This window comes from Lissotriton vulgaris, chromosome 5 (assembly GCF_964263255.1).
Source record: "Lissotriton vulgaris chromosome 5, aLisVul1.2, whole genome shotgun sequence".
Taxonomy (NCBI): Eukaryota; Metazoa; Chordata; class Amphibia; order Caudata; family Salamandridae; genus Lissotriton; species Lissotriton vulgaris.
This window is the reverse complement of record NC_141693.1, coordinates 71,874,805-71,896,787: the sequence shown is the minus strand read 5'-3', so window position 1 is coordinate 71,896,787 and position 21,983 is coordinate 71,874,805. Positions and strand designations below refer to the sequence as shown.

Sequence of the window (21,983 nt, the reverse complement as noted above, 5' to 3'; positions counted from 1 at the left end):
GTGCCAGGACACAACCCTGTCTTACCCCTCTCTCCACGTTAGAAGAAGCTGTGAGTTCCCCACCTGTTCCAAAGCGCACCCTTGCCGTAGCATTTGTGTATAGTTCTCGTAGGAAATTTAGCACAGAGATCCCTATACCCATCTCACTTAGGATAGTCCATAATTTAGAATGGTTTACGCAGTCAAAGGCTGCTGTTAGATCCATGTAAACCATAAATAGGTTTCCCCCCTTCGCAAATTTATACTTCCCCATCAGTAGTGTCAAGTTTAGTGCTTGTTCCGTGGTGCCCATGCTTTCCCCGAACCCAAACTGTAGATCCGACAATATATTATTATCCTCAGACCATTGATGTAAACGGTTGAGAATGATCCGTCCCGCTATCTTCCCTAAAGAATCTAGCAAAGAGATAGGTCGATAGCAGGATGGACTTTGTCGAGCTCCTTTTTTGAATATCAGGACCAGGATTGATTCGGACCATGAATCAATAAGGCCCACTGCACAGGAGGCTTCCAAAACCCTTGTGAGGATTGGGGTCCAGAGGTCCTTATTATATTTAAACAAATCTACTGGTACCCCGTTTTGGCCGGGGGCCTTACCCCCTTTACTAGCTAATAAAGCGTGTTCGACTTCCAACAGAGAGATATCAAGGGTGATAGGAAAAACAGAGAAATTAGTATGGGGGCTTACTCGCTCCCCTAAACTTTTGGAACTTTGAGAACTCTTTTTCTTATCACAGATCCCAAATATCTTCGAGAAGTGTTCACCCATAGATTTTCATCTATGGCTATTTCAATATTTGGAACATCACTAGCTTCAGATAAAAAAGGAGATGTAACACATTTCCAAAAAGCCGTGCTATCCTTCTCTTTGCAGCTTTTATGTAACTGTTCCCATATCTTATTCTTTAATTCAGTTTTCCTATTTTTAATAACCTTGTTATATTCTTTTCTAAGAAGAGCTCTTTTTTTTTTTAGCCCTAACATCTTTATGAAGGGAAAGTTTTAAGTCCGAGTATGCTTTGGTGCATGCTCTGTTAAACCATCCTTTAGGTGTCTCCTTATTTTTCTGTTGGCAGTTCAGATCGCTTCCTATTGCTCGTGTTATGGCCTCAAAATTGGCTACGATTTCTTGATTAGAGGAAGCAGCATCTAAACCTATCTCTATTGATTTACGGGAGTTATTTATCACCTCAGTTGTGATCTGAAGGGGGTGAACTCTGTCCCACTTAAGTGAGTACCCGTTCAGCCTACTTAGAGAGAGGGTTTTCTGTCCTAATATTCTGTCCGGTTCCCTCCTACTGGTTTTAATTAGGATATAATAGATTAGCGCTATTAGGGAAATGATCGCTAGTAACGTTGTCATGGGCTTTAAAATTTAGAATGCGAGACGCAGCATTCCTTGATACAAATATCAAATCAATGATAGTACTCGCTCCTCTACCATTGAAAGTCCGAGTCAGTGGGACCGGTGGTACTACTAGTTCGTTAGCCAAACCAAGTTCCAAGATAGAAAGTATATTATTTAATCTGTTCCCACTTTCCGAATGCGGAAAATGTGTTAAATTGTTCCCGTCTTCGTCTACCACGCCACAGGTTGTTATTATTATAGCCACACGGTGTTAGATTAAAATCGCCTCCTCAAGTTATAAATATATTTTTAGAGTTCTTATATTTAAGTTCCATTAGAGTATGACAAATCTCTTTTAAGACAGTGATTAACTTAGGTCTTTAGATGTTATTATAAAAGTTAACCAGCACATAGATATCGTGTTTAGTCATGCCAAGGGTGATTACTTGGAAATTTGGTTCCAATTTAACTGGAACTATTTCTTTAAACTCTACAAGATTGGAGATAAATGTTGTCAATCCCCCCTTAGCTCTCCCTGAAATCGAGGGAATAGCGGGGAAAAATAGGTCTTATAACCCTCCAGGTGTACAGCGGAGGTAGCCCAGGTCTCCTGTAAACAAAGAACATTGAACTTTCCAGTGAAGCCATGCCATTCATTGTTAACTAATTTAGAACGCAGCCCTGCTATGTTCCAATAAACAATGTTTAACCCGGGCTCACTGGAAGATCCTTTCTGGAGAATATTTCTATTAGGCCTCCCATTATCGTCCTGATTAATTTCATTCCCCAGGTTTTTGTCTTCTGGGGCAGTAGTATTGTACAATAATGGAGGGTTACCCTTCGCTATACTAGGAATTTGTCTAACCGACACCAGGGTTCGAGATCAAAGGAAGTTGTCCCGGTGGGTGATAGTTGTTTAGAGTTTAAATACATTTCAGTGTACAAGGGACCAGCACCAGTAAATTGATTCTGCTTCATGTGTTGTTTGGCTTTAGATTTAGACCAGGGGTCTCCAAACCGGTCCTGGAGGGCCGGATCCATGCCAGATTTTTGGGATATCCCCATTGAGATACATGTAGTTATTTTAAAAATCTGGCATAGATCCGGCCCTCCAGGACTGGTTTGGAGACCCCTGATTTAGACAGTCTATTTCTTCCAGACCCGACAACACATCAAACCTATTGTGTGTTTGAGGGTTATTCCATTGACCATGAGTGGGGCCTGTTCTGTTGGTGCTATAAGTATTCGTGGGTATAGTACAAGGTGGATAAAAAAATCTCAACGGTAAAAGATTAATCCTACCCTCTAGTAGCAAACTATTACCTTCTGCCCAAAGTATGTTATTCACAAGTGCTGGAGTTTTGAATGTTAAAATAATACAGTCACCTGGAAATATTTTCTCTCGAGGCCCGACCCACTGACCTCTTCTTGACATTTTAAATTCAGAAAAAAGCTGTTGCGAAAATCCAGTCCTCCTTCCCAACCAGTGTAGTGACTTATTTCTCCGCATCTCCCATGTTTTTCTAATGGGGCCTTTTTGGGCACGTTTGCCAGAATCACTACATAGGGGGTTACTTTAGGTGGAAGGTCAAGATGTTAGTCTATTGGATATTTGTAAAAGACTTGGGATGGAACTGAAGGTAGTAAGGAACGAGAGCTCTTTGGAGCGTGGTGGGGAATGTTAAAACTATTTACATTTCTTGGATTCTTGGATCCATGATATCCCTGTACCCATTCTCTACCTCTATAGTGTTTAAGGAGTTACCTGCCCCAGTTTGAGATGGGCGTTCCCAGTATTAGATGTTCTGTCTGGGTGGATAGGCAGCTTTAGGGCATTTGTTTCCTTAGACCTAATGTCAACTATGGTAGATTGTCTGATTTGTGTATTGTTATCTATATTTACGGGACAGTTCTCCTTAGCTAAGAAATCCCTGTCCTTGTCTTGACTAATTTTCATTTCTATACGTTTTTAAGTATGTGTCAATCTAACGCCCAATTGGTCTAATGTAATTCTCACGTGTAAGTCCAATCTCTCTACCAGGGTTGTTAAGGTCTTCAAATCGGCATTATGGATTTTATTTCTTCTATTACTATCTTCCTTCCCCTTGTATGAGCCTTTCCTATTTCCCACTTTTTTCTTCCCTTGATGATCTTTTCTTATTGCCGTAGGAGGGATGGGCTTAGATTGTTTTTTCTCTCCTTCACTAGTAGACTGTTCACCAACTTTCTCTCCCCCCCCCCCCCCCCCCCCCCCCCCCCCTATCACTGGATTCCTTTGCTTTTTCTGTGGTGGTTGGAGCAGGGAATCAGAATCACTAGACAAAATCTCCTGCGGGAGAATCTGGATGCAACCGTTTATGGCTCACAGGGTCTGGAATTTCGGGTTGTTCGGGATCAGGGGCTGCAGTTGATGTACCTGCCTCCAGTGATTCTACCACTGAGGATATCTGCTTATCTAGCGCCCCCTTTGCCCCTGTAAGATGATTAATAAAGTTTGTTGAGTGTCACTGGTTGTTCTAGTAATTCCTCCAGATTTTGGGCTCATTAGCTTCCTTTTACCCATTGCTAATTTGTAGTTCAGACAACTAGTCAATAGTTCAGTAGGATAAAAACAGGAGTCCAGTAGTTCAATGAGGCCTTCTTCTTATAATATCCCCACAACAACCTTAGATTGCAGTTTGCTTAATAAAGATGGAATGGTAGCAGTATCGCTCACAATATATGGACAAGAAATGCAAGTCCGGCCCCAAAATCAAACCAAAACAATTTCCAGAGGGAAAACAGATGCGATAAGTCCAAAAGTTTTTATATAATATTAAGAGTCTTACTGTTTCTTATGCAGATATTCCCTGTTACAGCCAAGAGAAAGGGCCCTGCCCGGTCTCATTTGGGTACAGACGGGCCCGCCCTTGGCCCGGGCTTTGCCCGGGTGAACCCGCGCGTGTCCCGCACCGCGGTAGCCCCGCTGACCATTTCAAGGGCTGACGAGATCCTGTGAGAGTGCACTGCCTCTTGGGAATTGTGGTCCCGGGCAGTCCTGCGCTCTGTGGTGAAAGGGCGGGCGGGTCGTTACAGGCAGCAATGGGAATCCTTGGACCCGGCTCGGGCCCCACACAGCGTGGTCAAGCAAACAGAAGGTCTCCAAAAGGTCTCCAACAAAATGGTGATACGACTGACACAGCCCCCAATCGTCACCACTACATTTAGTATATACATTTCCAAACAGGTAGTGGGGAGGGGAAGGAAGAGAAACAAGTGCCACACCAGGTGCTCCTCAGAAAATATGCTATTAGATGCATTATGTGACACCTTTTCATTGTCCTTCAGTCATGTTAACATTCCCTGCTGGCTGTTTCTTTTTTGTAAGTACCTCTAGGCCTTACGGTAGCATTCTGTTTGCTATCGTGCTTATGCTAATATTTGATTAAGTGCCTAGTGCTTATTCATTTAAAACATCTATGAACAAGTCATATGAAAATTAGAATATATACAATAAAATCACAATTAATCTTATCATCACTAGTATATAAAATAAATAAAGTTAACCATAAAAATAACAGCATAATAAGTTAAGCCATCCCGTGCTAAAATCATATCATGATCGTTGGTGCGTCGATGCATTAAGAAAGAAAACGTATATCTGGGATGTTTTAAATGGGATAGTGGGAAACTAATATATTTCACAGTTCCTTTCTGTTACAATCTCTTGAATGTTACTCATCCATGCAGAAGAATAGTCTTCCCTGCATTTAGCATACTCACTACCCTGTCCGTGCTTGTTCGGTGTTCTTTAATGCTCTACCTCGTGTCATCCATGCATGGAGCAAATATCTGGACAGGCCACAGACTAGATATTCTTTGCTGTCACTTTCAAATTTCTGACAATTCTATTAAACGATTAGCTGCCAGAATTCGACAGATTGGGACTAGCCAGGTCCTTCTTGTTTGTTTGTACATGGGACAGAAAATTGATTCAAGAACACCTTTACACCCTGGACAACTGGGTGGGATGTCGGCACCATTCCAGCTACTAACCAAACCTTTAACTGGAAGGATGCCATACCTAAATCTTAGATAAAGTAATCTTGCGAGTGGTGGCTCTATTCGGTTCAAGACATTTTCTTGCTGCATTTTGTCTTTAATTTTGAGGAATAAGATTGTTAATGCCCCTGCACTATTCCCAATTAACCAGGTGTCCTCTACTTAGCTCAAATATTTATTTTTGAGGAAATTTTCCGATTTTTTAAAATAATTTTCGGGGGATAGCCATAGGTCACTCATGCCAAGTTTGCCCAACCATTTCTTAATGTGGTTGAGTAACTGGACACTACCTTTGGTGTCCAGCGATAATATTTCTTGTAGCGATTCTTTCATTGGCAGTGGTGACTCATTTACCCATGTGCACATCCAAATAATTAGAGGCCGTAGGATAATTGCGTAGGCAACACTCTTCATGCCTAGATCTAAGCGCATTGGTGTTAGTGGGGCGTTTCGTGGAAACTCCAGCACAGATCTAATGAAATTATTTTCTGTTTTTTCATTAGTGGTTGCATTAGTGTGTCCGCAGAGTTCCGCACCACAGAGGGCAGCCGCTAGTGAGAACACAACACTAATAAAATCCTAAAGCAATTAAAAACAAGCATTAGCAACGCAAATAGGTCTCGCTGTATAGTGGAGTTTTACACTGATATTATTGAAGAGTAATCTTAGGAAGTAGATTAAAGTGTTGTAAATTGTTTTTGAGGGAGTATAGTGTTATAGAGTGGATTATAGTATTAGAATTTAGTAGGAAGGATAGCGGTTAGAGACTGAAATATAGCATTAATTATTTTGGGATTGGGTGGACTGGTGTCAGATTCAGTCAGGTAAGACACCCACCTGAATCTCCTTGCTCTTGATGACGACGAGTGAGCCCAATCCTCCCAAGAGTTCCCCAAGAGCCAGAAGAATTGACCCTCTGTCTCCCAGGAAGCTCCCGAAGGGAAAGGGGGAATGGGAGAGAGAGAGAGAGTCCTCCTGAGGTGACTGGAATCTCTTGCATATCAGGAGACTTGCTTCAGTTAATTTGTATGAGAGGTAGTATCGTCAGGTACACTGGCTAATGCAATCTAAAGAAACACACAGGTAAGAAAGGTAAGTAATTATGTACAGGGTATTATGACGTAGGTTTCATGACATTAAGCATTTAACTATTAGTATTATTAATATATGTACCTAAATCTAGGGCTCTCTGTTTAGCTCTCTTGTATTCTGTACATATGTTTGCACTGACTTTTGGATTCTTTCTTTAAGCTACAAGGAATAACAAATCATTACTTCACTTTCTAATTCCTGACATTGAAAATTATAACTAATGAATGTTTAACATCTTTTGGTTACCTCTGCACATAAAAAAATAATAATAATAATGTTCTCGGAAAATAAAAGCTCAAAGATTAAATAACAAAGTTCCTTGAAAAATAAGCACAGAGTCTTAGTCTTTTGGCACCACAATTTAGACTGTTAACCTTGTATCTGTCAAGTTCAATGTTCATAATATGCACTGCCTTCTCTTGGATAACCTCTACAAGATTCAATAAACAAATGCGTCTTTTATAACTTCTTATATCTTGAAAAGGCAAAATATAACTCACAACGCCTTCGAGAGATTGTGAGCACTTAAAACTTATCTGCACTTGTCTTTCTTTTCTTTTTGCAGGGTCAGGATGCGTTCTAGAATGTCACCGGATGTGTGGGGAAGCCGAAAAAGGAAGTTGCTGATGTCGGGAATGGAAGAAAAAGTCGGAATGAAGACAACAGGAGCCAACCTCTTGAGAGCAGCCAAGCGGGGAAAGCTGAGGAGTCTCGAGGGCCCGCTGCTCAGATGCGACCAAGTGAAAGGTTCCGGGAAGCTTGGGCCGTTATCTCGATCCGGAAAGAGAAGCAGGTATGTGCTAGCGCTGCCTCCGCTGTGACGAGACCAGGCGCACGAGCACTGATGCGAGCGACTTAAATAGTCTCTGCCGCTCGTGTCGGTAATGTAATGTAATGTAATGATGTCTTGTAAAGCGCATGTATCACCCCATGGGGTATCTCAGCGCTGTAGACTGCTGGGGAACCCGTCCTGGCTTTCCCTGTGAGATGGTCCCTACTGGGTATCTCCAAGGTGAAACCAGGCATCCCCGGCGTATGTGGGGGGCCGTTGTGGAGATGAGGCAAGCTAATGCCCAGAGTTGCCGAGTGTGATCCCTGGTTAGAGTAGGCACCAAGACGAGAATTATCGAGTCCGTGGTCCACGACCCTGCCGCATCGGGAATTGAACCCTGGTCCCAGGACGTCCTCTGCTTCCGGGTCTGCCGCCTCTAACCAGTGAGCCACACCACTGGACCTACTGGTCTTCAGGACCCGGGCTTCACGTGTTTGGCAGTTTACACATGAAGCATGAGTGCAGTTCCCAGCGCAGGGTTCTAAAACGAGAGAAATACTCAAGAGTCTCATTGCGATGTCTGTTAAGCACACGAGCATGCAAGCGAGTCTTGTTTCAAATTCAGTTCTAGCTCTTGCTCTCTCTTCTGTAGAATATTTATTTATCTTTCCTGCTTTTGATCTTTTACATACATTTCTACCAGACTCAATGCTTGTTTACCACATAAATACATTATATGTGAAGCCCTAAGTCCTGGCATGATATAAAACATGTGTGCTCATGAAAACTGGGGAGAGCGATACAGGGAAAAATAGGGCAAAGAACGCACAGTACTTTCTATGTGTACTAAGTGTATATCACTGTCCCTGAAGATTCCCATTTTATGCCAATTTTAGATGTAGCGATACAGGGAAAAATAGGGCAAAGAACGCACAGTACTTTGTATGTGTACTAAGTGTATATCACTGTCCTTGAAGATTCCCATTTTATGCCAATTTTAGATGTTTTCCCATCAACTCATAAGCCATATAAAAGAGTAACACAAGCTCCTGTGAATAGACCTGGTAGTGTTGTGTGTGTTGGTAAAGGGAGCGGGTGGGGTAAGATGGGCTTAAGTCACCAGTGCACTTAAATACCTTACATTTACAGAAATATTGTTCATATTGTGTGGATAGCATTAGCTGAATATACATATATGAATCCACAAAAAAACAATTGAATAAAAAATGTAATAGATCTGTAATATAAAACAAACCAATTGTTTTATGGGTTAGACTGCGTTCTTAAGATCACTCTATTGTAGTTACATATATACAATATATGTTGCCTTTAGCAATATGAATATATCGGAGGCTGCTTTTTACTATAAGGAGTTGGTTTTATAAAAGGGCTTTATATTTAAAAACAACTGCAAAGTGCCTCATCTTTTTATTAGTTTTAAATGAACTCTAAAATTGCCAAGGTGCTTTTAAAACTGGCAACTGGGTGGGGGTGGAGAACATGTGGGTGGGGGCGTTGATCGGGAGGCACTTACTGTCTGCAGTCTTTTGACTACCTATTGCAAGATCCATTCTTGCACTGGTGCATGCAACGCTCCAAGTCAGGCGCTTCCTGTCTGCAGGCTCTACATTGGTAAGGCTCTTTGCTGCCCGTTGTGGGATGCGTTCTAGCCCTGTCTAAGCGTTAGTGGGGAAAGCAGATAGGAAAGGGGGCGGCATATACACGATTAGTAGGACACTGGTGGGACCACCCCTGTTCTAATTCACCCGTTCTAATAGTGACTGAAGGATGCCATTCATTGGTTTGTATAGTCAAACACTAAGTATGCCTTTAACTATATAAACAAATTACAGTCTGTGGCATTATGATTTTCTTGTACTTAATACACAATTCACAATAACCACATTATGTTTCTCCAATAAATACAGCATGTGATATTTATATTGCACAAACCTAGCTGAGAGGCCTAGGAGTACAGGCCACGGTAGAAGGCAGAGGTCAACAGTGAGTGATAGCAGTGTTATAAATGGGTTGGTACTCACCGGTACTGAGTACCGGCACTTCTTAAATTTATCACTCTGAGTACCGGCACTTCTCTTCTTCCGAGGAGAGTACTGGTACTCATGAAAAGGTAGGCTCATTGGCTGTGCTGGTGAGTAGGAGTCGGACGTGTCTCTGGTAGCCAGGGCGCCGCTTCAGCAGCCCCCCAGCTGAGCTCCAGCAGGGCTCTTTTGAATAATGTTCGGTGCTTGCCGTCATGCTGTGCTTGACAGCGCTGGGTCGAGAATCATTTTACCTGCTAGTGTGCGCAAGTAATTTTCATAGCACAGCACTTCAGGTAGTGAAAAGTTTGTGCTGGGTAACACTTTGAACATATAAATGTTATCAGAGGAAAGGGCAGCAGAATCGCACACGTCCTTTCTCTTAAGCTGAGGGTTAATGCTCAGACAATGCGATCGAAGAGGCCCCTGGATCGCTAATCTAATTGCTTTCTACACTGAGGGGCCCACCTTCCTAATGCCAAATGCTTCAATTGGCCGGTCTGTTTCTTATATGCCAATGCTGTGGCAGGATGTTACATTTCCTGCCTGCCACCCAGGCCCCAGTGCACCTATGAAATTCCCCTGCTGCATGGAGTTAAAGGAGGAAGCTGGTGTTCGAGACTTGATCGCCTGCTTACCTCCTCCTGACCTCGACATGATGTGCTATTGCTGTGCCCAGCCCAGCAGAGCCCAACTTCTGCCCCAGACTCACCACGCCAGCGTGAGTCTCATAGTGGGAGCAGATGGCACAGGCTGAGACACTGCAGCAGGGCTCGCTGTCTAACTCTCTGAAGAAGCTCTTGGTAGAGCGTTCTGACAGCTGTAAAGAGATGCAGGTTAAGTCAGATATTCATTTAATAATCGCCTGAGCTGACATTTAAAATGTTTGTTATGAAAAGGATTAGGGGGCTCCATCAGTGCATAGGGCCATGCAAATGGGCACACTAGAGTTGTCTGTCTGTGCTGAAAATGCGCTAGGTTTTGTCTAAACTAGCAGTTTCGCTGATTTATTAGCAGTGCAAAGTATTTAACATCCCTGCTTGACAGTGACACTACAAAGCCCCACCCTTTATTGCAGAGGCGGGCCCCCGAAGGAGGCTCAGGAGCCGGCGTCATAACCCAACGCGAGCCCCCAGGCAGGAGGGGGCGGTGGACCCAGTTTGGCACGAAAACAGGGTTCTCCAAACAAACAGCAGGGGAAGCCCCCTAAGGCCCCCCCCCCTCAGCCAATGGGGGTGCAGGCGAGATTCAAACCCCCCAATGGCGGGGGGGCGCGAAGCACGATGGCAAGCCGGGGGGCATAAAAGCGCTGCTCCCTCAGGTATGCTCCTATCTTCAAGGAGCGAGGGAGCAGCACGGCGTAAGCAGCAGATCTTGTTACGAGCTTGTGGACGGCAGGCCAGCGGAAATGGGTACGACCCATCAACGCCGTCTAGATCACCGTGCCGATATCCCCCCGCACGGCGGCGGGAGCGATGAGTGGGGTCAGAGCCCCCCCGGCAACGAGCAAGTCGGCGGCGAGCAAGGGCTACCGGGCGGGTGCCTACCCCGCGGAGTGGCTCGGAAGCATTGCCGGAGCCCACACGGCAGCGCAGGAGAAGACCGGGCGGGTGCCTCCCTGCCACGTGACTCAGGATCAATGCCGGAGCCCACCCGGCAGCAAAGGTGAAGACAGGGCGGGTGCCTACCCCGTCGCGTGGCTCAGGAGCGCTGCCGGAGCCCACCCAGAAGCAAAGGGGAAGACCGGGCAGGTGCCCACCCCGCTTGGCTCAGGAGCACTGCCGGAGCCCACCTGGCAGCGAACGTGAAGACCGGGCGGGTGCCGACCCCGCCCGTGGATCAGGAGCACGTCCGGAGCCCACCCGGCAGCGCAGGAGAAGACCAGGCGGGTGCCTACCCCGCTGCGAGCTGCGGAGCCGCTGCTGGTGCCCACCTGGCAGCAACTGAGGAGACCGGACTGGTGCATTACCCGTCGAGCGCGAGTTCACAACCGGCAGCGGGGAGAAGCATAGCGAAGTTCCGAGCCGGCAGCACTAAGGGCAAGGAGGAAGACTCACCTCGCGCTGGGTCCTGGGATTACCCGGCCGAGCCAGCGGGGATAGTTCAGGCGGGGCGTGGGAGCTGCCGAACAGAGTGCAGCGGCCCGCGCATGTGAAGTAGCGCGAGGTAAATAGAACTGCCCGAAGAGGACACAAGGGACTCCCCTGCTAAACGCAGGACAGGGCACAGAGCGCCCAGGTTTTTCCGCCCCCCCCCCTTCCGAGACTGGCTAGACTGGGCAGGTCCAAAAAAAAAAGGGGGGGCCTGAGGGGAGCATGAGTTTGGTGCAGGCAACGAGCGGCAGCACCCCGCAAAAAAGAGACTGGCAGCGGGGTGAGCGAGCAACCCCAATAGCAACCACAATAGAAGAAAACAAGGGGGACAAGTTGGTGAATACGGAGGCGGCAGCACCCCGCACACAGAAAACACAGGTGACAAGTTTGGTGCAGATCATTGGCGGCAGCACCCCGCCCAGAACAGACGCCTGGGGCGCAAAATAGCGGCGACAGCACCCTGCTTACAAAGCGCACAAGAGAATGCCAAGAAAGGGGAACACACTGAAGGGTCAGGACGACCTACTGAGAAGGATAAGGGCGGCCTCAGAAGTGCACGGGAATGATTGGCTGCAGCCTCACATGGCGCTCGACGCAGGAGAAGGAACAAGCGGACAACAGCGGGACGACAGGGCACTGCAGCCATGAGGAAAAGAAGGGCACCAGCGAAGCTCGTGGACGCGGAGAAACCCAAGAAGGCCCCACAGGTACCTGCAGCCATCACGGCGGCGGCAGGACCAGACCTGGGGACCAAGGACACTGCAGCTAACGGTGAGTATATTAGCGCGATCATTCAAGAATGTTGCAGGACTATGTCGCTGCTGTAACTGCAGGGGTTGGGGTTGCAGGGTGTGTAGGAGAGTAGGGTCTGCAATCCTATGATCACCCAGATTTTTTGCTTTTGTTTCACTGGTTTACGACTTTCTCTGGCTGTGGGCCTGCCAATCAGACCCACAGCCTGGCTGTTCTCTTTCTAAATTACGATATGTACCCTAGGTGCATTTACCAATTGGTACTGGGCCACCTTATCAGACCCTGTAACTCAGGGCATAGGTGTACCCAGGGCCGCCAGGGGCTGCAGCATGTATTATGCCACCCCTGGCTGGCCTCCTAAATTTGTCACAACTGGCTGCATGACAGCTGGGGCGAAGTCGTGTAATCACCCTTTGCTTTAGGTATAGTAGCTCTATATCTAACCATAAAATGGACACCCGAGTTCCTATCAGTCACTCCTATGGCAGGCCTTGACAATCCTGAAGGCAGAGTGCATGGGCTCGTGTGAAACTGTGTTCTGGCCCGAGCCGAGCCGGTTGCAGCTTGCGGAGAAAAGACCCAATGGCTGTTCCAGGATAACGCGTACCACATCGGTAACTTCGGTGTCGCGTTATCAAGACATGTCGAGTAAGGTGTCATACAAATCGGGGTGCTGCCCTCTCACCAACCCTGGCGACGAGGTTAGCATTCCGCCCTTCTAGAGGGACACGACATGTACGTAACTGTGAACCCCGGTTAAAGTTAACGAAAGCCTCAGCTCCACAAAATGGATGCTGCCACCACAGACACGAGTCTGACCTCCTGCTGCTGGGAGTCCTTCCAGCGAGGAGCGCTTGGACAAAGGGTTTCCTGTCGAGGGCGGTGTTCGCACCGTCCCAGACAGGGTTTGTGTATTCTGGGTAGGTAGGGCTTTTGCGAGAAGGTGACTGCGGAGTGGCACCCCGGTGCTCACTACGCATCTGCCGGTTAGAACCAGTTCCAGGGGCGACAGCCCTGGCCTGGGGAAAGTCCGGCAGGGGAGAGGGGTGTAACTACCCCCCTTCCTGGTCCCACCCTTAGGGCAGGACCTAGTCATGTACCCACCCCTTTCTTTAGAATAAAGGCCGGAGCGGGGACCCTTCCAAATTAGATCATCTTTGAATCAAGAATACTTTCTACGAAAGGACTTCAAGACTCTTCTCAAGATTTCTCCCTTGTGACTAAGGAGTAGTCACCCTGCATCAGCGGGCACCATCTAAGAACTCTGCGGTTTGCTGTAAGTCCTTCCTCAAGGAAATCCGACGGCCCAGCTCGACGAGAACCGGCTTCCCTGGCACCTCTGACCTCTACCCACGTCATCAGCTCAGCTGTGATCTGTGGGTGCGACGAGACCTCGAGGGACCGGTCATCATCAGAACCTGCACGCTCTTAAAACCAGCACGACCATCGAGGTAACTCTCTGGTGAGTGCTCTGGGGTCCGAGAAGCCCCGACCCTGAGCGGCTCCAGCACCGAAGTGCAGTCTCCCAGCATCTCCACGATCTGCGTGGGGCCCTTCTGCTCGCTGCTCAGCACGTTGTCTGGTCACTAGCCGCTGGCTTGTGTCCTTCCTTGACGACGACCGACAAACATCACTGCTGGTCTGGTTGCTCCAGACTGGCCCTTGCTTCCATCTTTGCGAGAAGCACCCCGGACCCTCCTGGTCCACTCAAGACGCCATCTTAGGCCCACCACGTGGCCCTGAGACCTGCCAAGGCTTGTTGCCCCATCCTGGGCCCAGCGACGCCGACAGCATCATCCTCCGTGGGACAGCTCGCACCTCCACCGTGGTCGCCGACAACGCCTCCTGGTCCGTGAGACTGCAGAGCCTAGCGTCGCCCACTCACCTGGTCGAGGTGACGGCCAACCGGTGCCTTCCTGGTACCCTCTGACTACTGGCTAGTAGTACGAACTTGGTCCCCTCTGCTTTCAGGTTTCATCAATCTCCGATCCAGGCTTGGATCTCTACGAACTATTCATCACTGGTCGCCGGCCAGCAACTCCTTTTCTTCCGGCTCCTGGCTCGTCAGCGAAGACCCCGACGCCTGTAAGACTTGTGCAGCCGCAGCCCTCGTGGCTAGGTAACTCGGCATTTCGGTGCCTGCATAGCCTCCTTACTCCAGGGTCCCGTGTCCCTCGCTTCCGACTTGCCTTAACCTTTCCGTGTCCTCGGACACTTGTTTTAATTGTGCACTTGAAGTATTTGCTAAAGAGATTTGGTTTGTGCTTAGTACCCTGTCCTCATAAAGAGTACAGGGCTGTTGTGATTCTTAATAAATATACTGTTTATTTTCATAACACTTGTGTGGTGTCCTTTCACTGGGTGTTCAAGGGGTACATGTGTGGTAAACAGCTGGCTTAACGCGCCCTCTCGAGTCTTTAGCCTTAGACTGCTCGTATCCACGCTACTAGGATAGCTGGTCTATAGGTTGACTTACAACCAAACACCATAAGGGTCGTTGGAACGATACATAGCGGTCGCTAGAATAGCGAACGTTGCATATCGGGCCAACTTCTCACATTGGTGAGCAGCGGTTGGGATTTGAGCTTGCTGTTGTTTTACCACACGTATCCTAAGAATATCTTGCTGAAAGATCGCACAAGTACTGTTAGTACATATAACTAAAAGCTTAGAATACTCTGAGTTCTACTGAACCAGCTGTTGTAGCTCCTCAAGGCTTAGCACACCTTGGCTACAACTCTTAGCAAGGGAACAGTAGGTAAACACATAGTGTAGGTAGGTGCATCACTTACACCACACTAGAAACAGTATGTCGGACAAAGGAGGAAACTCTGGGTCTCCCCTTGTGTCAGTTGACCCTCCACAGGTCATCCCTTCAGGATATACTGTGCTGAGCTTCAAGGAGTTAAGACGGCTGGGTCACTCCAGGAAGATTCAGCAGGGGTCTAACCCCACAACGTCCTTTCTGATTGGTCTCTTGGAGACTTATGATGCCAGAAGAGCTGAGAAACTTCGTAGCTCTTCTAATCCAGAAGGAGACATGCCTCCCCTCGAGGGAACCCGGGACGATCCTGACCTCATCCACCTCGCAACTGAGAACGAAGATGGGGAGGAGGATGAGGATGAGGATCTCTCTGGGGACGAGGCAGATAAGGGACAGGTAGAAGTCATCAGACTAACACGGTCCAACTTAAGCAAACATGATAGTGGTACGGGGGGAACCCCGGCGCTACTGTCAGGTCCGCTTAACATTGGGAATGGACGAGCCAGATCTCTGTCAAGAGGCTCTGGCAGATCCCTTCAAACCAATGGCTCTCACAACTCTTCTCAAAGAGGGATGACGTCCCCTCAGAGGAGAGTGTACGAAGCGAAGGAAAGGGCAGCTAATCTGAGGATCGAAAGGGAAGAACTTGCCCTGGCCAAAGAAAGGCTTGCCTTTGCTAGAGAGCAACAGTTAAGTGGGGTAGTCCCCACTGGTGGCAGCAATGTACCTAGTAATAGGGAAAAGAGTTTCGATACAAAACACCTTGGGAAGATAGTGCCCCCCTTTAAACAAGGGGACGACATCCACAAATGGATTACTGCTTTGGAGAGGGCCTGCACTGTGCAGGGTGTTCCCCAGAGTCAGTGGGCAGCTATCTTGTGGCTCATACACTCGTTGAAGGGTTCGGCCTAACCACTGAGCAGTACAGGGTGCTGTTCAGGGATACCCAGAAAACGCAGTCTCAAGATTGGTCTGACTTTGTCGATTGTGCCACTAAGGCTTTTGAGGGCTGGTTGCTGGGCAGTAAGGTTACTGATTACGAAGGATTGTATAATTTGATGATGAGAGAACAAATTTTAAACAATTGTCAGAACCAGTTGTTGCATCAGCATCTTGTCGACTCGGATCTGACCTCTCCCCAAGAATTGGGAAAGAAGGCAGACAGATGGGTTCGTACGAGAGTTAAACAGAACCAGGGCCAGAATCAAGGTGGTCAGAAGAAAGCAGACCAGAAGGGTAAAGATTCTAAGGGGGAACAAAATGACCAGAAGTCTTCGACAGGTCCCCAACAACCCAAAGAGGGTGGGGGTCAGGCTCCCCAAAAGAAGAAAGAAGGCCAATCCAAAAGATGGTGCCAGTACTGTAAAAGTAAATCTCACTGGTTTAGTGAGTGCACCAAGAAAGGAGGAGGGCAGACTCCTGCCACTGCAGCCCCTAAGGCACCTGTGCCCCCTAGTACAGTCAGCAGTGGTAGTGCGCCTCCCAAGGGTTTAGTAGGGTTAACCCTGGGTTCTGAGGGGCGTGACAACTTAGTTGGCACACTCACTCAGGCTGTCCTTGTCAGTACAGGGGACGTGGACGTGTCCCCTGACGTAAGCCCCAATACTTTGGGCAAATACCGACAGACGCCTTTCATAAATGGAAATATGGCTCAGGCCTATAGGGACACTTGTGCCAGCGTCACCATGGTAACGCCTAACTTTGTGGACCCTGGACAGATCATGCCAGGTACAGAATTCCTGGTGACCAATGCAAGCAATGTCACTACCAATCACAGTATGGCAATTGTAGCTTTCTCCTGGGGAGGGGTAACTGGCCAAAAGAAGGTTGTAGTTAGTCCAGACCTCCCAGTGGATTGTTTGTTGGGCAATGATTTGGAGTCATCACAATGGTCAGAAGTGGAGCACCGGACTCACATGGAAATGTTAGGTTTGCCAGCACATGTGTTCGCTGTGACTAGGTCACAGGTCAGGAAATGCCCCACTGAACAGGTGCTGGATCCTGGAACAACGGACCAGACACCTCCCAAGAAAAAGAGCGGTAGGGTTAAGGCTGCGCCTTCCCCCTTGCCCCAGGTCGTGGATCAAGTCTCAGAGGAGGCTGACCTACAGGAATTGAGGGAAACTGAGCCTAGGGAGTTCGAACTTGATCAAGTTGAATTCTTGGGCTCGGGGGGACCCTCAAGGGAGGACCTGGGGAAGGACCAGTTAGACTGCCCTTCTCTTGAACCCCTCAGACAGCAGGCTGCTGCTGAGGCTGCTGGGAACGCCACAGGTACCCACAAGGTATACTGGGAAGATGGACTCCTGTACACTGAGTCAAGAGACCCCAAGCCTGGCATGACCAGGAGGCTGGTCGTACCCTTGTCTCAGCGTGGTTTCCTACTTACCTTGGCCCACGAGATTCCCTTAGCAGGTCACTTAGGCCAGACGAAAACGTGGGACAGGCTTGTCTCGCACTTTCACTGGCCTCACATGAACGAAGATACCAAGGAGTTTTGCCGCTCCTGTGTCACTTGCCAAGCCAGTGGTAAGTCAGGTGGCACGACAAAGGCCCCCCTTATACCAATGCCTGTGGTGGGGGTGCCCTTTGAACGGGTGGGGATCGACATCGTCGGTCCCATGGAACCACCGACAGCATCAGGGCACAAGTTTATACTGGTGGTAGTGGATCATGCCACCAGGTATCCTGAAGCTATTCCCCTTAGGACCACTACAGCTCCTGTTGTGGCAAGAGCCCTAGTTGGAGTGTTCTCCAGAGTGGGCTTCCCTAAGGAGGTCGTCTCCGACAGAGGTGCAAACTTTATGTCGAGCTACTTAACTGCTATGTGGAAGGAATGTGGTGTCAACTACAAGTTCACTACACCCTATCATCCACAATGCAATGGGCTTGTTGAGAGATTCAACAGGACCCTAAAAGGGATGATTCATGGACTACCGGAAAAGCTTCGGCGTAGATGGGACGTCCTGATCCCCTGCCTCTTGTTCGCCTACAGAGAAGTCCCACAGAAGGGGGTTGGCTACAGCCCTTTTGAACTTTTGTACGGGCATCCTGTAAGAGGACCCCTGTGTTTGGTGAAGGAAGGATGGGAGAGACCTCTCAAAAAGCCTGCAGCCAACATAGTGGACTATGTGCTTGGCCTCCGCTCGCGGATGGCTGAATACATGGAAAAGGCATCTGAAAACCTTAAGGCCAGCCAAGAACTCCAAAAAGCTTGGCGTGACCAAAAGGCTGTCTTGACTGTTTATCAGCCCGGACAGAAGGTGTGGGTGTTGGAGCCAGTGGCCCCAGCAGCACTCAAGGACAAATGGTCCGGGCCCCACACCATCCTGGAGAAAAAGGGAGAGGTCACCTACCTGGTCGACCTGGGAACTCCCCGGAGCCCCCACAGGGTGCTTCATGTCAACAGGCTAAAAGCATATGTCGACAGGAAGGACATGAGTTTGCTCATGGCCCTAGATGAGGGACAGGAAGAGGAGAGTGACCCTCTCCCCGACCTGCTCACTCAGAATCCTGACGATGGCTCGGTAGATGGTGTTGTCTTTTGTGGCAGCCTCTCCGAACATCAACAGAGCGACTGTAAACAGGTTCTTCAGTCGTTCCGACATCTGTTTTCTCTAACACCCAGTCAGACCGATTGGTGCACCCATGAGGTTGAGACTGGTGACAGCTTGCCCGTCAAGAGTAAAATCTACAGGCAGCCTGATCACGTTAGAGACTGCATCAAAAGTGAAGTGCAGAAAATGTTGGAGCTGGGAGTCATTGAACCCTCGGATAGCCCCTGGGCTAGTCCCGTAGTTCTAGTACCGAAACCTCACACCCAGGTTGGTAAGAGAGAGATGAGGTTTTGCGTAGACTACAGGGGTCTCAATGCAGTCACTAAGACTGACGCCCACCCAATACCAAGGGCAGACGAGCTTATCGACAGATTGGCTTCGGCTAACTACTTAAGTACGTTTGACCTAACAGCTGGGTATTGGCAAATCAGGTTAGCTGAGGAAGCCAAGCCTAAAACCGCATTTTCAACCCCTGGTGGGCATTATCAGTTCGTGGTGATGCCCTTTGGTCTGAAAAATGCACCTGCCACCTTCCAACGGTTGGTGAATCAAGTCCTTACTGGGCTGGATGACTTCTGTGTGGCGTATCTAGACGATATTGCTGTCTTTAGCTCCACCTGGGAGGATCACCTGGTCCACCTGCGGAAAGCGTTGGAGGCTCTGCAAGCAGCAGGCCTCACTATCAAGGCCACCAAGTGCCAGATAGGGCAGACACAGGTTGTATACCTGGGCCACCTTGTAGGTGGAGGCCAGGTTCAGCCACTGGAGAGCAAGATACAGTCAATCAGGGACTGGGCTCCTCCAACCACCCAGACTCAGGTTAGAGCTTTCTTGGGCCTGACTGGTTACTATAGGAAGTTTGTCAGGAACTATGGTTCCATCGTGACACCATTAAATGAACTGACAAGTAAGAAAATGCCAAAAAAGGTTCAGTGGACAGCGAGCTGTCAAAAAGCATTCGATGACCTAAAGCAGGCCATGTGCACGGCGCCTATCCTCAAGAGTCCGGACTACTCCAAACCATTCATTGTCCAAACAGATGCTTCTGAGTTGGGTGTGGGAGCTGTTCTATCTCAACTGAATTTTGATGGTCAAGACCAGCCCATTGCTTTTATAAGCAGAAGGCTGACCCCTAGAGAGAAGAATTGGTCAGCTATTGAGAGGGAGGCCTTTGCTGTGGTTTGGGCCCTGAAGAAGCTGAGGCCATACTTGTTTGGCACTCACTTCAAGATTCAGACCGACCATAAGCCCCTCTTGTGGCTAAATCAGATGAAGGGTGAAAACCCCAAACTGCTTAGGTGGTCCATTTCCCTACAGGGGATGGACTTTACAGTGGAACATAGACCTGGTACTGATCATGGCAATGCCGATGGGCTCTCCAGATATTTCCACTTAGAACAAGAAGACTCACCTGGTCAAGGTTAGCTTATTGTTCCGACGTTTGGGGGGGGGGGTCATTTAGGAGAGTAGGGTCTGCAATCCTATGATCACCCAGATTTTTTGCTTTTGTTTCACTGGTTTACGACTTTCTCTGGCTGTGGGCCTGCCAATCAGACCCACAGCCTGGCTGTTCTCTTTCTAAATTACGATATGTACCCTAGGTGCATTTACCAATTGGTACTGGGCCACCTTATCAGACCCTGTAACTCAGGGCATAGGTGTACCCAGGGCCGCCAGGGGCTGCAGCATGTATTATGCCACCCCTGGCTGGCCTCCTAAATTTGACACAACTGGCTGCATGACAGCTGGGGCGAAGTCGTGTAATCACCCTTTGCTTTAGGTATAGTAGCTCTATATCTAACCATAAAATGGACACCCGAGTTCCTATCAGTCACTCCTATGGCAGGCCTTGACAATCCTGAAGGCAGAGTGCATGGGCTCGTGTGAAACTGTGTTCTGGCCCGAGCCGAGCCGGTTGCAGCTTGCGGAGAAAAGACCCAATGGCTGTTCCAGGATAACGCGTACCACATCGGTAACTTCGGTGTCGCGTTATCAAGACATGTCGAGTAAGGTGTCATACGAATCGGGGTGCTGCCCTCTCACCAACCCTGGCGACGAGGTTAGCATTCCGCCCTTCTAGAGGGACACGACATGTACGTAACTGTGAACCCCGGTTAAAGTTAACGAAAGCCTCAGCTCCACAAAATGGATGCTACCACCACAGACACGAGTCTGACCTCCTGCTGCTGGGAGTCCTTCCAGCGAGGAGCGCTTGGACAAAGGGTTTCCTGTCGAGGGCGGTGTTCGCACCGTCCCAGACAGGGTTTGTGTATTCTGGGTAGGTAGGGCTTTTGCGAGAAGGTGACTGCGGAGTGGCACCCCGGTGCTCACTACGCATCTGCCGGTTAGAACCAGTTCCAGGGGCGACAGCCCTGGCCTGGGGAAAGTCCGGCAGGGGAGAGGGGTGTAACTACCCCCCTTCCTGGTCCCACCCTTAGGGCAGGACCTAGTCATGTACCCACCCCTTTCTTTAGAATAAAGGCCGGAGCGGGGACCCTTCCAAATTAGATCATCTTTGAATCAAGAATACTTTCTACGAAAGGACTTCAAGACTCTTCTCAAGATTTCTCCCTTGTGACTAAGGAGTAGTCACCCTGCATCAGCGGGCACCATCTAAGAACTCTGCGGTTTGCTGTAAGTCCTTCCTCAAGGAAATCCGACGGCCCAGCTCGACGAGAACCGGCTTCCCTGGCACCTCTGACCTCTACCCACGTCATCAGCTCAGCTGTGATCTGTGGGTGCGACGAGACCTCGAGGGACCGGTCATCATCAGAACCTGCACGCTCTTAAAACCAGCACGACCATCGAGGTAACTCTCTGGTGAGTGCTCTGGGGTCCGAGAAGCCCCGACCCTGAGCCGCTCCAGCACCGAAGTGCAGTCTCCCAGCATCTCCACGATCTGCGTGGGGCCCTTCTGCTCGCTGCTCAGCACGTTGTCTGGTCACTAGCCGCTGGCTTGTGTCCTTCCTTGACGACGACCGACAAACATCACTGCTGGTCTGGTTGCTCCAGACTGGCCCTTGCTTCCATCTTTGCGAGAAGCACCCCGGACCCTCCTGGTCCACTCAAGACGCCATCTTAGGCCCACCACGTGGCCCTGAGACCTGCCAAGGCTTGTTGCCCCATCCTGGGCCCAGCGACGCCGACAGCATCATCCTCCGTGGGACAGCTCGCACCTCCACCGTGGTCGCCGACAACGCCTCCTGGTCCGTGAGACTGCAGAGCCTAGCGTCGCCCACTCACCTGGTCGAGGTGACGGCCAACCGGTGCCTTCCTGGTACCCTCTGACTACTGGCTAGTAGTACGAACTTGGTCCCCTCTGCTTTCAGGTTTCATCAATCTCCGATCCAGGCTTGGATCTCTACGAACTATTCATCACTGGTCGCCGGCCAGCAACTCCTTTTCTTCCGGCTCCTGGCTCGTCAGCGAAGACCCCGACGCCTGTAAGACTTGTGCAGCCGCAGCCCTCGTGGCTAGGTAACTCGGCATTTCGGTGCCTGCATAGCCTCCTTACTCCAGGG

General features: G+C 49.0%; 1 protein-coding gene across 3 annotated transcripts in view; it reads left to right on the top strand.

Annotated features, from left to right (window-relative positions):
• Positions 1-21,983, top strand: part of LOC147710215 (E3 ubiquitin-protein ligase TRIM39-like) — a 229,427-nt gene that overhangs the window by 145,968 nt on the left and 61,476 nt on the right. For all 3 annotated transcript variants that reach the window (XM_086920889.1, XM_086920892.1, XM_086920888.1), the window contains one exon: positions 7,047-7,274. In XM_086920889.1, the coding sequence (XP_086777015.1) occupies positions 7,047-7,274 (228 nt within the window). The remainder of the gene's footprint in view (positions 1-7,046; positions 7,275-21,983) is intronic.